Below are 19532 nucleotides of genomic sequence, written 5' to 3' on the forward strand. Positions count from 1 at the left end.
ACTTTCTTTTCCAACTTACATGAAACATTCTCCAGAATAGACCACATATTAGGCCATAAAGCAAGCCTTAACAAAATCCAAAGCATCGAAATATTACAAAGCATCTTTTCTGACCATACAGTCATAAAAGTACAAATCAATAACAGAAAAAGCAAGGGAAAAAATCAGACACATGGAAACTGAACAACACCTTGCACAAAAATTACTGCGTTACAGAAGAAATTAAGGATGGAATAAAAAAATTCACAAAATCAAACGAGAATGAAAACACATCCTACCAGAAACATTGGGACACAGCAAAAGCAGTGCTCAGAGGTCAGTTTATAGCAATAAATGCACACATCCAAAAAGAAAAAAAGGCCAAAATCAAACACTAATCCTACAACTTGAACATGTAGGAAGACAGCAGCAAAAGAAGTTCTTGGTCATCAGAAGAAAGGGAATAATAATAAGAATTAGAGCATAACTAAATAAAATAGGGAATAGAAAAACAATTCGTTCTCTGAAAAGATCAACAAAATTGTTAAACCACTGGCCAAACTGACAAAAGAAAAGCAGGAGAGGAAGTAAATAACCTGTATAAGAAACGAAATGGGAGATATCACAACAGACCCAAAGGAAATTAAAAGAATCCTAACAGAATACTATGAAAAATTGTACTCTAACAAATTTGAAAACCTAGAGGAAATGGACAAATTTATAGAAACACACTACCTACCTAAACTAACACAAACAGAAGTAGAACAATTAAATACACCTATAACAAAAGAAGAGATTGAAAAGGTAATTTAAAAACTTCCCCCCCAAAAAAGCCTTGTCCCTGATGGTTTCACTGGAGAATTCTACCAAACTTTCAGAGAAGAATTAACACTAGTACTACTACAGGTATTTCAGAGCATAGAAAAGTATGGAATACTCCCAAACTTGTTCTATGAAGCCAGCATAACCTTGATACAAAAACCAGGTAAAGACACCACAAGAAAAGAAAATTACAGACCAATATCACTCATGAACATAGATGCAAAAGTCGTCAACAAAATTCCAGCCAATAGAATTCAACAACATATCAAAAAATAATAATAATTCACTGTGACCAAGTGGGATTTACACCAGGTATGCAGGAATGGCTCAACATTAGAAAAACAATCAATGTAATCCATCACATAAATAAAACAAAAGACAAGAACAAGATTATTTTATAAATCGATGCAGAAAAGGCATTTGACAAAGTCCAACACCCGTTCATGATAAAAACTCTCAACAAAATAGGAACAGAAGGCAAATTCCTCAACATAATTAAGGGCATTTTTACAAAGCCAACAGCCAACATCATTCTAAATGGAGAGAATCTAAAACCATTCCCCTTGAGAATGGGAACCAAACAAGGATGCCCTTTATCATCACTCTTATTCAGCATTGTGCTGGAGGTCCTAGCCAGAGCAATTAGGCTAGAAAAAGAAATAAAGGGCATCCAGATTGGTAGGGAAGAAGTCAAAGTATCTCTATTTGCAAATGATATGATCTTATACACAGAAAACCCCAAAGAATCCACAAGAAAACCACTGGAACTAATAGAAGATTTCAGCAAAGTATCAGGATACAAGATAAACACACAAAAATCAGTTGGATTCTTCTCCACCAACAAAGAGAACTTTGAAGAGGAAATCACCAAATCAATACCATTTACAATAGTCCCAAAAAGATAAAATACTTAGGAATAAATCTAACCAGAGACATAAAAGACCTATACAAAGAAAACTACAAGACACTACCACAAGAAAAAAAAAGAGACCTATGTAAGTGGAAAAGCATACCTTGCTCATGTATAGGAAGACTCAACATCGTGAAAATGTCATTTCTACCCAAAGTGATCTACAGATACAACGCAATCCTGATCTAAATTCCAATGGTATTTTTTTTAAGGATATGGAGAAACAAATCACAACTTTATGTGGAACGGGAAGAGGCCCCGGATAAGTAAAGCATTACTCAAGAAGAAGAACAAAGTGGGAGGCCTCACACTACCTGACTGTAGAACTTATTATACCATCATGGTAGTCAAAACAGCCTGGTACTGGTACAACAACAGATACATAGACCAATGGAACAGAATTGAGAATCCAGATGTAAATTCATCCACCTATGAGCAGCTGATATTTGACAAAGGCCCAAAGTCCATTAATTGGGGAAAAGACAGTCTCTTTAACAAATGGTGTGGTATAACTAGATATCCATCTGCAAACAACTGAAACAAGACCCATACCTCACACCATGAACAAAAACTAACTCAAAATGGATCAAAGACCTAAATATAAAATCGAAAACAATAAAGATCATGGAAGAAAAAATAGGGACAACGCCAAGAGCCCTAATACATGGCATAAACAGAATACAAACCAAAAGTAACAATGCACAAACACCAGAAGAGAAACTAGATAACTGGGAGCTCCTAAAAATCAAACACTTATGCTCATCAAAAGACTTCACCCAAAGAACAAAAAGACAACCTACAGACTGGGAAAAAAAATTTGACTACGACAAATCCGATCAGCGTCTAATCTCTAAAATCTACAAGATACTGCAAAACCTCAATAACAAGAAGACAACTCAATGAAAAAATGGGCAAAGGATATGAACAGGCACTTCACCAAAGAAGACATTCAGGCAGCTAATAGATACATGAGGAAATGCTCACAATCATTAATTATTAGAGAAATGCAAATCAAAACTACAATGAGATACCATCTCACTCCAACAAGGCTAGCATTAATCCAAAAAACACCAAATAATAAATGTTGGAGAGGTTGTGGAGAGACTGGAACACTTATACACTGTTGATGGGAATGTAAAATGGTACAATCACTTTGGAAATTAATTTGGCACTTCCTTAAAAAGCTAGAAATAGAAGTGTCATATGATCCCGCAATCCTACTCCTTGGAATATAACCTACAGAAATAAGAGCCATTACACGAATAGATATATGCACACCCATGTTCATTGTAGCACTGTTCACGATAGCAAAAAGATGGAAACAACCTAGGTGCCCATCAACGGTTGAATGGATAAACAGGTTGTGGTGTGTTCACACAATGGAATACTATGCAACCATAAAGAACAACGATGAATCCGTGAAACATCTCCTGACATGGATGAGTCTGGAAGGCATTACGCTGAGTGAAATCAGTCAGTCACAAAAGGACAATATTATATGAGAGCACTATTATAAGAACCCAAGAAAAGGTTTAAACACAGAAGAAAACACTCTTTGATGGTTACGAGGGTGGGGAGGGAGGAAGAGGGTTATTCACTAACTAGGTAGTAGACAAGAATTATCTTAGGTGAAGGGAATGACAACACACACTACATGGAAAGTCAGCACAACTGGAGTAAACCAAAAGCTAAGAAGTTTCCTGAATACAACCAAACACTTTGAGAGACACAGTAGCAGGGGTAGGGGTCTGGGGACCATGGTTTCAGGGGACATCTAGGTCAATTGGCATAACAAAGTTAATTGACAAAATGTTCTGCATCCCACTTTGGCGAGTGGCATCTGGGGTCTTAAAAGCTAGTGAGTGGCCATCTAAGATACATCAATTGGTCCCTATCCACCTGGAGCAAAGGAGAATTAAGAACACCGAAGACACAAGGAAAATATTAGCCCAAGAGACAGAAAGAGCCACATAAACCAGAGACTTCATCAGCCTGACACCAGAAGAACTAGACGGTGCCTGGCTACCACCAATGACCGCCATGACAGGGAACACAATAGAGTCCCTGACCGAGCAGGAGAAAAGTGGGGTGCAAATTGTAGTAAAAAAATCAGACTTAACGGTTTGACTGAGACTGGAAGGATCCCAGAAGACACGGCCCCTGGACTCTCTGTTAGCCCAAAACTAAAATCATTCCTGAGGCCAACTCTTCAGACAAAGATTATACTGGACTATAAGTCATAAAATGATACTCGTGAAGAGTGTGCTTCTTAGTTCAGGTACATACATGAGACTAAATGGGCAGTTCCTGTCCGGAGGTGAGATGAGAAGGCAGAAAGGGACAGGAGCTGGTTGAACGGACACAGGAAAACCAGGGTGGAAAGGAGGAGTGTGCTGTCACAGTATAGGGAGAGCAACTAGGTTCACATAACAATGTGTGTATAAATTTTTGTATGAGAAATTAACTTGAATTGTAAACTTTCACTTAAAACACAATAAAAAGTAAAAAACACTCTTTCCAGATAAAAACTCTCAGCAAAATAGAATAGAAGGGCAATTTTCTACATAATTAAGTGCAGGTATGCAAGATGAACAGCCAACATTATATTCAATGGAGAAAGGCTGAGAGCCTTCCCTTTGAGAATGGGGAAGAGACAAGGATGTCCATTATCACCACTCTTACTCAATATTGTACTGGAAGTCCTAGCCAGAGGACTAAGACAAGAAAGAGAAATAACAGTTATCCAAATCAGAAAGGAAGAAGTAAAACTCTTATTTGCAGGTGACTTGATCCCATACATAGAAAACCCTAAAGATTCCACAAGAAAGCTGCTGGAACTAATAGAATTTAACAACCTTGCAGGGTATAAGAACAACACACAAATATCAGTTGAGTTCCTCTATTCTAACAAAGACTACACTGAAAAAGAAATCAGGAAAACAATATCATTTACAATAGCCCCCAAATTGGTAAATATTTAGGAATTAACCTAACCAGGGTTTATGTCTTATACTTATGACTGATACAATGAAAATTATAAAATACTAGTACAAGAAACTAAAAGGGACCTACAGAAATGGAAAGATACCCCATACTCATGGATTGGAAGACTCAGTATAGTGGAAATGTCAATCTTACCTAAAGCAATCTACAGATTCAACGCAATCCCAATACAAATTCCAATAAAATTCATTACTGAAATGGAAAAACTACTGACCAACTTCATATGGAAAGGAAAGAAACACCGAACAGCCAAAGCAATACTGAAGAAAAAGAACAAAGCAGGGGGTCTCACACTCCCCAATATCAAAGCATACTATACAGCCACTGTAATCAAAACAGCCTGGTATTAATTCAACGACAGACACATAGATCAGTGGAACAGAATTGAGAACCCAGAATTAAACCCAGCCGTTTATGGACAACTGATTTTTGACAAGGGGCCAAAGTCCATTCAGTGGAAGAGAAATAGTCTCTTTAAAAAATGGTCCTGGCAAAACTGGATATCCATCTGCATAAAAATGAAACAGTACCCATACCCGACACCACACACAAAAACTAACTCAAAATGGATCAAAGACCTACAGGACCTAATCTTTTGTAAAAATAGGATAACAAACATTACAACAGACGCACAAATAGAAGGTTAAATAGACAAACGGGACCTCTTAAAAACTTACACTCATCAGAAGACTTTATTAAAAGAGTAAACAGACAACCTACAGACTGGGAAAAAATCTTCAGAAACGATTTATCCAATAAGGATCTAATCTCTAAAATCTACAGAAAACTGCAACAACTCAACAACAAAAAGACAAACAACCCAATCACAAAACGGACAAAAGAGATGAACAGAACCATCACCAAAGAGGACATCCAAGCAGCCAATAAACATATGAAAAGATGTTCATGATCATTATCCATTAAATCAAAACAAAAACCCACTGCCTTCAGTCAATTCTGACTCACAGTGATCCTGTGGGACAGAGTAGAACTGCCCCATAGGGTTCTGAAGGCTGTAAATCTGTACGGAAGGGGGCTGCCACATCTTTCTCCCACAGAGTGGCTGGTGGGTTCGAACCGCCAACCTTTTGGTTAGTAGCCAAGTGTTTTAACCACTGCGCCACCAGGGCTCCCTATTAGTCATTAAAAAAAAAAAAACAGAAAAAACCCAAAGCTGTTGCTGTCAAGTCGGTTCCGACTCATAGCAACCCTATAGGACAGAGTAGAACTGCAACATAGGATTTCCAAGGAGGAACTGGTGGATTCAAACTGCTGACCTTTTGGTTAGCAGCGGAACGCTTAACCACTGTACCACCAATCAAAACTACTATTAGATCCCATGTTACCCCAGCTAAACTGGCACTGATTAAAAATAGATAACAACAAATGTTGGTGAGGATGTGGGGAGATTGAAACCCTTATCTATTGCTGGTGGGACTGTAAAGTGGTACAACCACTATGGAAAATGGTATGGCACTTTCTCAAAAAACTAGAAATAGAACTACCCTACCAGTAATCCCACTCCTAGGCATATACCCTACCGGTTGCCGTCGAGTCAACTCTGACTCATAGCGACCCTGTAGGACAGAGTAGAACTGCCCCATAGGGTTTCCAAGGAGCAGCTGGTGGATTTGAACTGCCTAGAGACCTGTATATGCCCTAGAGACGTAAAAATAATGATGAACAGACATATACACACCTATGTTCATTGCTGCTTTACTCACAATATCAAATAAATGGAAACAACCGAAGTGTCCATCAACAGATGAATGGATAAGCAAACTGTGGTACATACATGCAATAGAATACTGCTCAACCGTAAAGAACAATGATGAATCCACAAAGCATATTACAATGTGGATGGACCTGAAGGGCATAATGCTTAGAGAAACAAGTCAAACATATAAGGACAAATATTGTATGCTCTCTCTTTTATAAGAAAAGAATAGATAAATATAGAGAAACCAGTGTTCATTAGTCGTTACCAGGAAAGGGGGGTGGGGACGGAAAGTACGCTTTATATAGTAGAGACTAGTTATTTTTGGTGATGGGAAAAGTGGCACTGACTGTGGATGTAGTGAGTACAGCACAACCAAAGTAATAACGAGCATTTGAGCCAGGGATGAAATACTCAATAAGCAAGGTAAGCAAGGACTTACTCGTGCTTACTTACAAATCTGTACTGCACAATTTCACCTGTTTTTGACCACATCAAAGATGAAGTGAAACCCATGTGAAATTGTTCACTACAGAGTAGTAAGTAAACACAATTAAGCCCATGCATACCTTGCTTACTGGTTAATCCACCTCTGGTTTGAGCACATAAGGATGGGTATAAGCAAATTGGAATACAGGTAGGTACAGATACTCACATAGGTCAGAACAGATATATATATATATTTAAAAAAAAAAGAAAAAAAAAACCTGTTGCTGTCAAGTCAATTCTGATTCATAGCGATCCTGTAGGACAAAGTAGAACTGCCCCATAGGGTTTCCAAGGAGTAGCTGGTGGATTTGAACTGCTGACCTTCTGCTTAGCAGTGCAGTTCTTAACCACTGTGCCACCAGGGCTCCAAGAAGTATCTATAGATACGTGTAAATACAAATACGTGGGGGAGACACATATATTCATTACTGACACAAATACAGGTACTCCTCAGACATAACCAAACACCTTCCAACATTGGTTTTCTGGGTTTGAAGGCTTAGGACCATAGTCTCATGGGACAATGGAGTCAATTGGCATAATATAGTTCACAAAAATCATGATCTGCATCCTAGTGAAGTGAGTAATGTCTGGGGTCTTAAAAGCATGTGAGTGGTCATCTAAGACGCAACTATGGGTCTCGATCTGCCAGGAGCAAAACAGTAAGAAGGTAACCAAAAGTGCAGAGAAGAAACAAGTCTACAAGAGCCATAATGTCATCTACCCTGAGACCAGAAGAACTAGATGATGCCTGGCTACCACCACGGACGGTTCTGACTAGGGTCACAGTAGTTGGTCCTGGATAGAATGGGAGAAAAACATGGAGCAGAGCTCAAATTCTTATTTAAAAAAAAAAATCCAGAAAAACTGGAACAGTAGAGAACAGAAGACTCTTATCAGATATATGATTACTACGTATTTTCTCCCATTCTGTAGGTTATCTCTTCACTTTTTTGATAAAGCTCTTTGATGCACAAAAATTTCTAAATATGATGGAGTCCAATCCATTTTTTCTTTTGTTGTTCATGCTTTTGGTGTCATATCTGATAAGAATTGAATATCCAGAATATATAAAGAACTCTTACAACTCAATAACAAAATGACAAACAACTCAATCAAAAAATGGGCAAAAGACTTGAATTGTGTTCCCCAAAAATGTGTATCAATTTGGCTAGGCCATGATTCCCAGTATTGTGTGTGACTGTCCACTTTTCATCTGATGTGATTTTCCTAAGTGTTGTAACTCCTACCTCTATGATATTAATGAGGCAGGATTAGAGGCAGTTATGTTAATGAGTCAGGACTCAGTCTATAAGATTAAGTTGTATCTTGAGTCAATCTCTTTTGAGATATAAAAGAAAGAAGTAGGGGAAGGGGCCTCTTACCACCAAGAAAGCAGAGCTGGAAGCAGAGCGCGTCCTTTGGACCCAGAGACCCTGTGCTGAGAAGCTCCTAAGACCAAGGGGAAGATTGATGACAACGACCTTCCCCCAGAACCAATAGAGAGAGAAAGCCTTCCCCTGGAGCTGGTGCCCCAAATTCAGACTTCTAGCCTACTAGACTGTAAGAGAATAAATTTCTCTTTGTTAAAGCCATCCACTTGTGGTATTTCTGTTATAGCAGCACTAGGTAACTAAGACAGGCTTGAATAGACATTTTGCCAAAGAAGATACACAAATGGCCAACAAGAACATGAAAAGATGCTCAATGTCATTAGTCATTAACCAAAATCAAACCAAACTCGTCGGGTCGAGTCGATTCCAACTCATAGTGACCCTGTAGGACAAAGTAGAACTGCCCCATAGGAGTTCCAAGCAGCAGCTGGTGGATTTGAACTGCCAACCTTTTGGTTGGCAGCCAAGCTCTTAACCACTGTGCATCCAGGCCTCCAAAAGCCTACAGCACCCAGTATTCCCAGGCATTTTCCATTCCAAGTACTAACCAGCGCTACCCTGCTTAGCTTCTGAGATCAGGCGAGACTGGGCACGTTCAGAGTTGTATGGCCGTAGACATTAACCGTTAGGGAAATGTAATCAAAACCACAATAAGATACTACTTCACTCAGATGACTATTATCATAAAAAATGGAAAATCACAAATGTTGGTGTGTGGAGAAACTGGAACCCTCATGCACTGCTGGTGAGATTGCAAAGTAGTACAGCTGCTGTGGAAAACAATTTGGTGGTTCCTCAAAAAAATTAAACATAGAATTGCCATATGACCCAGCAATTTCACGCCTAGGTATATGCCAGAAAAATTTGATAGCAGAGACTCAAACAGATACTTATACACCAGTGTTCATAGCCAAAGGTGGAAATAACCCAAACGTCTGTCCTTACACCAGCACCACACTGTTTTGATTACTGTAACTTTGTAGTAAGTTTTGAAATTGTGAAGTGTGAGTCCTCCAACTTTGTTCTTCTTTTTTAAGATTATTTTGACAATCCAGGGCCCCTTGCAATTCCATATGAATTTGAGGCTCAGCTTTTCCATTTCTGCAAAAATGGTTGTGGGGATTTTGATAGGGATTGCACTGGATCTGTAGGTCACTTTAGGTAGTATTGACATCTTCACAATATTAAGTCTTCCAGTCCATGATGCCTTTATTTGGTTACATTTTTATTTGCTATAAATGATTAGGATATCAATTTCAGCTAAAGGATGAACGTCTATAATCTTTATTCCCTCCGTAATAAAACAAAGACATTTCCATTCTGGTCCAGGTGACATTAAGTTAGATTTTTTTCAAATGAAAATTTTCACCCATTTCATGTCTTGACATGACTAGTTACGTTATTACTTTTCTGAATTTTCTCCATTGCTGTGGTCTCCAAAGAGGGGCTCCAACAAAGCTCTCAACCCAGGTGGGCGCACAAAATGATCCACAGGAATGCAGAGATAAAATGTAGAGTGTCCATTTATATTTACATTGCTCACCATTTTTTAGCTTCTATTTTGTGACATTTTATAAAGTTCATAACATACAGTAGTGTATGTAATTTGTAAATATATGCATTTACACATATATTAGGATCACATTTTTTTTCACTGATAGGGTATGTGAGCAAAAAGTTTCTAGACCGTTGCCCTGTTTCTTTTCCTTAATGCCTTTTGAACAAAGGGATAGCTTGTGAATTTCTTAACTTCTGTGTAAAATGAAGAAGTGAGGAACTAGTAAGTCAGTTATTGTGTGTTAATGAAGTTTTTCAAAGATCTACTTACCAAACCTACTTTCTTTTATTTTTTTTTACTTTGTTAAAATGCTGAGTTTATTTCACATGTATATTTTTGTTTCCCCACCATTTCCATTTGTCTGACCACTGCTACTACTGTGTCCTATCAAAACATTCCACACACACTTAAAACCGAGCAAGGGGTGGAGTTCCATCTTTAAAAACTAAACAGGCATTTCGGACAACACATTCTTGGCAAAGGAACCTGGACAACATGTATCAGACACAGTAGGGAAAGTTCTCATTCTGCATTATCAAAAGGACAGCCAAATATCAACTGTTACAGAAATGAAATAAGATGGAAAATTTAAACGAACTGTTTAAACTATTTTCTTAAAGAGACTTCCTCCACTGCCAGAGATCTTAAAGAGCCTCCTAGTCAGTCATCCGGAAGAAATTCTTCACGTAATTGATGAATTTGACTCCCACTTTGGGTAGAGAAGCACCTTTTTCTATACTTGCTTGCATTTTTGCTTTAATGTCTTCTCTAGAACTAGGTCCTTTTGGCATTTTAGGAGTTTTTTCCTGTTTTTTGAAAGATTCTTGACCTTTTGATCTTGCATTGATGGTTTTGAGTCTTTCCCATTCTGGTTTGATTTTTGTGCATTTTTGGTTGGAGTATCCTGTATAGATTACTTCACTGGAACTTTTTCTTCTGTTTCTTCATCATCTTCATCATCTTCATCATCATCTTCATCAGCAGCAAGTGTTACTTTTTTCTGTGGAACCTTATTACTACCTGCAGGAGAAAATCGCTTTCCTGATATACTTAAGAGTTTCACATCCTCATCCTCTTCATCATCTGACTCTGCATCTCCCTCCACAGCTACTAAGTGCTGTCCACTAACATGCACAGGCCCTGAGCCACACTTCTACCCTAAAGCCACAGGTGACGTTATTTCAAAGCCTCCAAGGGAGACCTTTTCAGAGTTGCCAGTGTTACTTTAATTGGGCTGCCTTCATGATTAATTGCCTCTGCTTCAACAATGTGCAATTTATCCTTTGCACCAGCCCCTAAACTGACCATTCTTAAAAATAACTGGCACTCATTTTCATCATTATCCACCTTAAAGTGATAATCTTTGTCAGCCTTTAGTTCACAGCCAAAAAGATAGTTTTGGGGCCTCAGGGGGCTCGTGTCCATGTCCATCGAATCTTCCATGGTGTGGTGGCATGCACTTAGGTGGGAGAGGAGAACAGAGATAAGCCACTACTGCTGCTGAAAACAGCCATGCAGAGCAGAATCACACCATGGCCAAATATACCATCTAGAACTAATCAAACTATCAGTTCTTTCTCCTCCATCACCTCAGAAAAAATTGAAAGGCTAATAAAGGACCATGGCAAGACTAGTTGTACCCAAGAAAACGTAAGTAAAATCTGTAAAGTGGTTCTTACTGAGATAGATCAACAGCTCAATTTAGAGAAGGAGAATTCTTGGGGTTGATTCACAGTACTCTGGATTCTAGGATTAGGGACTGATCCGAGTGCAAATGGTCAAATTTGCCAAGATGTTTTAAAATCATTGTATCAATACCTACTTTCCTTTCTAGGACTCATGTCTTAAATCACTGTAGCAGCTTCTGTTTTACTTTTCAAGTTCATGGGCACAGGTGACTACCATCTACCTTTGTTCTACCTTTTAGCATGAACAATTCAGGAGGCTGATTCCACCCAATTCTGCAAATAAGATCAGTTATTAGCCTTCCTGATAGAATTCCAGGAGTGACCAAAAAAAAACCTGCTGCCATTGAGTCAATTCCGACTCATAGCGACCCTATAGGACAGAGTAGAACTGTCCCATAGAGTTTCCAAGGAGTGCCTGGTGAATTCAAACTGCCGACTTTTGGTTAGCAGCCGTAGCTCTTAAGCACTATGCCATCAGGGTTTGCCCAGGAGTGACAGGACACCCCAAATTACAAAAAGTGCAGGTTGCTAGGGCTGGGGGTGGTATCCAGCTTTTCTGTGGGGTGGTACAACTCTGGCAATAGGAGGAAGTAGTAGTAGGAAATAGAGCAAAGGAATAAACTTCAAAATCTAGCCTTCAACTTAGAAGTTCTCTCACTAATATTAAAATCAGATCTAAAGTTTAAATTATAAATTTGGTGTTATTTCCTACTTGGTTCCCTTTCCAACTTTCCATGGGTTTGGTTTGCCTAAAGAAGAGTGAAGACTGTTTAACTAAACAAAAGTGGCATCAGAAAGCGATGGTTAAGTCAGTGCATGAGTGAATTCCACATTGAGCCCTCAGAGCTTGGGCCTGCACAGTATAATCAGTACTGGACAGTGCCAGGGGTTTCAAGGACTGCCAACACCTCAATGAAAAGAAGTTCTTATCCTTGCTAAAAGGACAGACAGTTTGTACCAGGATGAAATGTATGCTTCCTAAAAAGAATTCACACCCGCCCTATACCCACTTACATTTTCTTTTGTCCTCTTCACTTTTGAGGGAGTAGAGCGTCTCCATCAGACGACTTGGCAGCAGCTTGTGGAGGTTAGATAGAGTCTCAAAGGTGTCACGCAGAACTTCAGGATGATCATAATTTTTCACCTTCTGACCTTTGTCAAGGGGTGGAAATTTCAGTGTAATTCGAGTATTGCTGGCTGTTTCCATGATGACTGAATGAGTTACAGAGAGGAACAAACAGGGAATTTGAAGAGTGGAGTCCCTTTCTTCAAGCTTTCCTCCATCTCTGAGAAGGTATCATGGAACCTCTTTTCTGGTCTCTATTGCTGAGCATTCTGAGGGTCACAATGGCCCAGGCTAACGTTAGCCTGGAACCCTGAGCATCAGCCTGCATTGACAATACTGAGGAAGTCAGACCATTAAAAACATCCTGCAGGGCCTTACAGAGATTTTAGGTAGAAACTAGTGCCCTGTATAGACATGGACAGTTCCTGAGGAAAACAGTGTGCTTCCCTGAACGGAAAGGGGGAAGCAGAGCTCGCACACCTCCAGTGATATTTCCTGGCCCTACATTTAGTAGAGGCCTTGCCCACTGTGTGTACGTAATTAAGACTCCACAGACTCGTAAGCCCCAAGAGAGTAGTTACATCAGCAGAGTCCTCAAGCAGAACCGAGGAAAGAGCTTCACCGTCCAAAACTGAGAAAATGTCCAGATTAACACAGGTAAGAAGCCAAACAGCTTCGGATTCTTATCCAAACTAACACTGAGGCAAAATAAAATAAGCAAACAAAAATGGTCAGCTCTAGCTTTACTGGTAGGAGCCATACTTCTTTGTAGACAAAAGAGCAGAGGACAATAGAAGTACTGAATAATCTTAAACCACCAAACTTGATAGCCCTGAGCAAGACAGAAGCTGCTAAGAGCAACTCCCAGATTTGGGACAAAAATGCAAACTCGAAGGTTTGTTATAACTGCTCTTTAATTTCCCCGTGCTCCTCTAGCTGGCCCTGGCTCATCCTAATCACTCTATGAACTGGGCTGGGTAACCACACTGCAAAGTGGCTAGTAATGTGGAAAGTAGTCATGTGAGCCAAGCACGCTATGGCAAAAGCTGGTAGTGTTTTCCAGTGTGCCAAAGAAATCGCAGAAATGAAAAGACAGAAGCTGGCAATAGAGAGATGAGAAGAGGGCTAAATGGAGAAAGGTGAATTAAAGTAAATTGAACAAGACCCTTGTTCAAAATAATAGAGTCACGGGAATTTTGAACTCTACCAAACTTAACAACCTCTGGCCAGGATGATATAAACATCATGATTATACCATGCCACGTTAGTGTTCAGAGCAGGAGATATAAAATTACACTTCTTAATTTTCAGCTGGCAAACTTAAAAAGTATAGGTGTTAAAAAAGAAATCAAAAGGTATAATTTAAATGCAAACATGTTCAAAATATGTTATAGAACTAAACCGAAACAGTTGAATATAAATGTGATTTTTAGAATTTTATGGGTGCTTTGGTGGGAGAGAGGGAGGTAGAACATTCTGGTATCCAGAAGACGTATCCCTTAGCTTCTTTCATTCAAGAAAAGTTGAATATTTTACTCTAAATCTTCATTTACATAAATAGGAAAGAACAAACCATGTTTTAAGTCTTTTGACACGCCAAAGAAATGATCTATTAAATGTGATTCTTTACACTCCATGCTAATTAATCATTTCCTTAAACAGCAACTGAGGGAATGTTTATAGTTATCTGAAGCTTTTGAGCTTGATTGAAATCAGAAGTAGGACACAATTATTAAATTTTATTTTTAAGTGAACTATCTAGTGGATAAATCTTTTAGCAATGGGCAAGACTTCTTCTAACAATCCTACCAATCTTTCCCTAGTAATGGTGTGGTGGAAAAAAACACTGTTTAGAATGGGAGTGAAGGCTGCTCAAAGCCTGCCCAGGTGTCAGCCTATAGTGCTAATGTTCTCTGATGATACAAATGCTTCCATTTTGTATCTGGTCCTGTATTCCGCTTATTTCCAATTCTCTTCTTCAGTGACCAATATATTTACCTTTTCCAAGTTTTTAATATATTATATTCCTGTGAGAAAAGATTCAAAAGAATCCTCCCAAGCCCGAGTTCCTTCCCTTATTGTGATGAGGGGTTGCTATGTAGGGCCAGCGGTGAGCTTAAGTACTTGCAGTGTGTTATTAACTAAATTGATCCCACAGCAGAGCAGCTGCAGGATGCTCGGTTGTTTTTCTAGTTAGGCTGATCTTTTATTCATGACTTTTAGGCAAAAGGCAATTCCTTTTTTTATTCCAAAGAGGGCCGTTGTGTCTCCTGAACACCTTCCCCTTCCCCCCTGCCATGGTGGATGTGACAAGATCAGCTGGCTTCCAGAAGGCAAAATATTCAGTAATGTTCAAAGAGAGAAGATCATCTCCAAGTTTCTTAAAGAAAGTGTTTTAAAGAGAGTGTTCCGCTCAAAGCAAATGAGGTGGGATGGTCCTGACTTCCAGAAAGAGGATCCAAGCTATAACTTTCCTGGCACCAGAAAGTAAGTCCTAATACTGAAATTTAAACCAAAATGTAAAGCAAACTAGTGATACAAGGCTAGGAAAACATAACTACTGAGTATAGGCATCCGAAGGAGAGGAGGACTTACAAAGCAATTCAAACTGCAGGAGTCAAGTCTTGCAGAAAAATGCAAATAACGAAGGAAATATAAGATTGAGAATGTATTCAAAAGTACTAGTTGCAACATATGCAGACATAGAATTTACTGCTATGTGTTTATCTTGTTTCTTTCCTTTGGGAAACATTTTCACACCATCGCTATTGCACTCATTCTAGGAATGGATTTTAGACAAGAGTTCATATAATTTAAAAAAAATGGTGGTCCCCAAAATAAAGGAGCAAAGTGTTAAAGATTAATTTTTTAAAACAAAACTACAAACTAGATAATATTTTAGTATATATTTCTTAAAAAGACATTCTGCAAACACAAGAAAACTAGGATATTTAAGGTGGATGTTCATAGAAATGGAGTGCTAAATTGGGATCAGTATAATTGGCTATTATTTAAAGACAAAGCAGAGGCTGGAAAAGGGGGCGTGGGGAGACCAGTTAGTTAAACCATGTGCTCAGTAAAAATTGCCCATAATTTAACTGAAATGTTTTGCACTGACGTAGCATCTTATTTACTTGAGAACATGAAAGCATAGTAATAATTAGAAAATACTGTCCTGACTTTCTGAAAATGTTTACATAATAACACTGAAAAAGATTATGTTGTAGTACACAACCAGACACAACCTTGGCAATACTGTGGGGAAAAAATAAAAGGAGGTGGAAGCAAATGCATAGGCAATATAAAAATTTGAAAGGGGTAGAGTGAAATAGAAATCTCCAGAATAATTAGAAACTAAGAAATGTTGTTACTGACATTTCTTTGTATAACCTTGCACAGCGAAAAGGAGTGTATATCAAAGTGTTTTTTGAAATAGTTATCTAGTGGTAAATGTCACTTTTTCCATAATAGGAGAAACTGGGGTGGGCAGTAAAGCATGCTTACTGGACCTACTAAGTGATGCGTTCCAAGGCTTTCCTTTTGTTCCATCAATTTAGACCATCTCCTCTGTAATTATTCTACACACACACACACACACACACACACACACACACACACACACTCCTAGTTCCTGTCCAGTCAGCTCTGACTCATGGCGACTTCTTGTGTGTCAGGGTAAAACTTTCAGTGGTTGATTGAAAGATCACCAGGCCTTTCTTCTAAGGAGCCTCTGGGTGGACTCAAACTGCAAACCTTTCAGTTAGCAATCAAGCACACTTTAACCATTTTCACCACCCAGGGACTCCGTAATTAATAAAGAGGTTGTTAAAGGCCATGAAACAGCATCTACCTTACTTTATTCATGAAAGAATGGTTTCATTCTGCATTAGCTAGAAACTTGTAGGTTTAAAATAAGCAAGGTTGAGGCTACCATTAAAAACACTGACTCCTTGGAATGGCCTAGAAGGAAGATGCATTCTCTTGGGTCAAGAAGTATGTTAGAGTTTGGCCTGGGCTACCACAGAAAACTGCACACTGTCCAACTAACTCCCTTATCCCCAAGTTTGGACTGCAGCCAAACCAGACCAAGAGGGTACCATTCTCTTAGTTGTTCCCCTTGTATCTCACTCTCCCACAATATTGCGGCACATCTCTTAGACTTGTCTCATCACCACCTAGACTGGGAACCCCCCCCCCCCAAATACTGCACAGAAACACATTGTCACTGTAGTTTAAACCTGTAATACTAAAAGCTTTATCAACTTTGTAGGTGACTCTGGAGTGGGGAGAGACAGCCATGATGTTGATGTTGATGTCAAAGTATTCCAGAGTCTCCAGAGACAGTGAAAGCAGTCAGATGATGATGATAGCAAAAGATGGTTTTTAAGAATATGTTCTGTCTAGAGAAAAAAGGACCTTAGAAGATGTGTTTATGAATGACAACTCTCAGAGGGACTCGAAGGGATCAGGAATCAGTTAAAGTTCTGAAATAAAAGGACAAATCAGGAACAGAAAAATAAAGCAGGAAGGATGGGTGATGCTTAAGACAGATACGTGAAATACACATGCATGCACATGTGCACACATGTACATACACACACAATTTCTGTCTCGTATCCGAGGAACAGTAACAACAACAAAATTAACTAGCTAAATATGTTTGTAGAAAGTGTTAGCTGGGAATACATAGACCCCAATATTTACCCCAACTTACTATTTTTCAAGTAATCATAAGTTGGGAAAAGTTACTTAATATTACTAAGTCTCAGGTTACTCATTTATAAAATAGGAGTAATTAGTTGCACCTACTTCACTGGATTGTTTAGGAATATTAAATTGGTTAATATAAAGTGCTCAGTACTATGCCTGGCACATAGTAACCATAGCATACATTCTAGCATATATTATTACAGTAATTAATTTAACTCAAATATTTGTTGTCTACTATGTGCCAGGCACTCTGCTAGATAGAGTAAGGCCTCCCAGGTGTTCAAAAAAGAGTGAGTGAGATATTTTAAATGAATAACAGGGAGTAAGGAATTGTAAACAAATTATTGTAATATAACTTGCAATAGAGAGCTTTGAGTAGGTACCAGTAGCAATTTATTCTTTCTGAGGGGTTGGGAAAGACGACTCGTGAGCTAGCTCTGCAGGAGTAGGAATTAACTAGGCAGATAAAAGGGAAAAGGCGCGTTATTACAGAAAAAGTAAAAATGATATAAGGCCCGTAGGAGAGTCTTTAGGAAAAGTGTAAAATATCTCGTGTGTTTGCCATGTAGTAGGTGTGGGATGGAAACGTCACTAGGAAGGTGATGAGCAGACCCTTACAACCTGCTACAGTGGTGTTTGGAGCTTATTCTTTTGGCCTGTGGAGGCCATCTGAACAGGTCTGTGTTTTAGGGCAGCAGTATGGACGATGGCCTGAAGGAAGAGAGTGCCTAAGAAAGGAGACCTTCAAGGATTCTAGTTAATGAGGGCCTATGCTAATCTGACTCATTCACCTAATATTTTTGTGCTCCTTCTATGTTCACAGTCAGAGTTAAAGCAAGCACAGTAATGAACTAGATAGGCAAGGCCTCCTGCCTTCATGAATTTTATATTCTACTAAAGAGAGACAGACAATAAAAAAGCAAAGGCAGTCTAAACAAACAAGATTGTGGTCAGTACAAAAAGTAAATAAAAACAGGGAGCTATGAAACGGAGTATGGCGGGTGGGAATGGCTTCTTTAGTGGAGGCAAGGAAAGGCCTTTCTGAGGGGAAAAGAGACACCTGTGGGGTGGAGATCAAAGATCTGAGAAAACCTTGAAATTGTGTTAAACAATGATATGTATTTTTCTGGGAAGATTCTCAAACGGATCCCCCTCCCTCATGTTAAGAACCAGTGCATTAGATGTTGGATGAAACATTTTGGAGGCTGAATCTAGATTTCAGTGTTCAGCCAAAGGAATTGAACAGTATCATCAGCAAAGGATCACAAAAATTTCTTCTTCAAATGTCAATGCTTTATTATAAATAATGTAACTGACAAACATGTTTTACTATTCATTTACTTAAGTAAGTAATCAGTTTATTTTTAATTTTTCTCTATATCAAACTCTTGGGGGAGTTGTGGTCACAGGGGATACTGTATATGTATAGATATAAACATATAGATCCACCACTCATCTGTCAGTTGCCGAACAGTGGTGGCTTGCATGTTGCTGTGAAACTGGAAGCTATGCCACTGATATTTCAAATACCAGCAGGGTCACCAATGGTGGACAAGTTTCAGCAGAGCTTTCAGACTAAGACAGACTAGGAAGAAGGACCTGGCAGTCTACTTCTGAAAAAAATCAGCCAGTGAAAACCTTATGAATAGCAGTGGAACACTCTAATACAGTGCTGGAAGATGAGCTCCTCAGGTTGGAAGGCACTCGAAATATGGCTGAGGAAGAGCTGCCTCCTCAAAGCAGAGTTGACCTTAATACCATAGATGGAGTAAAGCTTTCAAGACCTTCATTTACTGATGTGGCATGACTCAAAACGAGAAGAAACAGCTGCGAACATCCATTAATAATCAGAATGTGGAATGTACAAAGTATGAATCTAGGAAAATTGGAAGTCGTCAAAAATGAAATAGAACACATAAAGATTGCTCTCGTAGGCATTAATGAGCTGAAATGGACTGGTAATGGCAATTTTGAATCAATCATATGGTCTACTATGCTTGTCTTAGTCATCTAGTGCTGCTACAACAGAAATACCACAAGTGGATGGTTTTAATGAAGAGAAGTTTATTTCCTCATACTCAAAGTAGGCTAAAAGTCCAAAGTCAGGGCGTCAGCTCCAGGGGAAGGATTTTTCCTCTCTGTCGGCCTTCTTCTCTTCCCCCCGACTAGGAGCTTCTCTGTGCAGGGACCCCGGTC

At 39.0% G+C, this 19532-nt stretch overlaps 1 protein-coding gene and 1 pseudogene across 1 annotated transcript in view; both read right to left on the reverse strand.

Moving 5' to 3' along the window:
- The window catches only part of LOC101342957 (uncharacterized protein C6orf201 homolog), a 91137-nt gene extending 78370 nt beyond the window's left edge, over nt 1–12767 (reverse strand). Inside the window, exon 1 of the mRNA XM_023741742.1 lies at nt 12575–12767. Within this exon, the coding sequence (XP_023597510.1) occupies nt 12575–12767 (193 nt within the window). The remainder of the gene's footprint in view (nt 1–12574) is intronic.
- On the reverse strand, nt 10424–11315 carry LOC101360533 (nucleophosmin pseudogene; annotated as a pseudogene).
- Nucleotides 12768–19532: the final 6765 nt, after the last annotated feature.

This window comes from Trichechus manatus, unplaced genomic scaffold (genome assembly GCF_000243295.1).
Source record: "Trichechus manatus latirostris isolate Lorelei unplaced genomic scaffold, TriManLat1.0 scaffold00188, whole genome shotgun sequence".
NCBI lineage: Eukaryota > Metazoa > Chordata > Mammalia > Sirenia > Trichechidae > Trichechus > Trichechus manatus.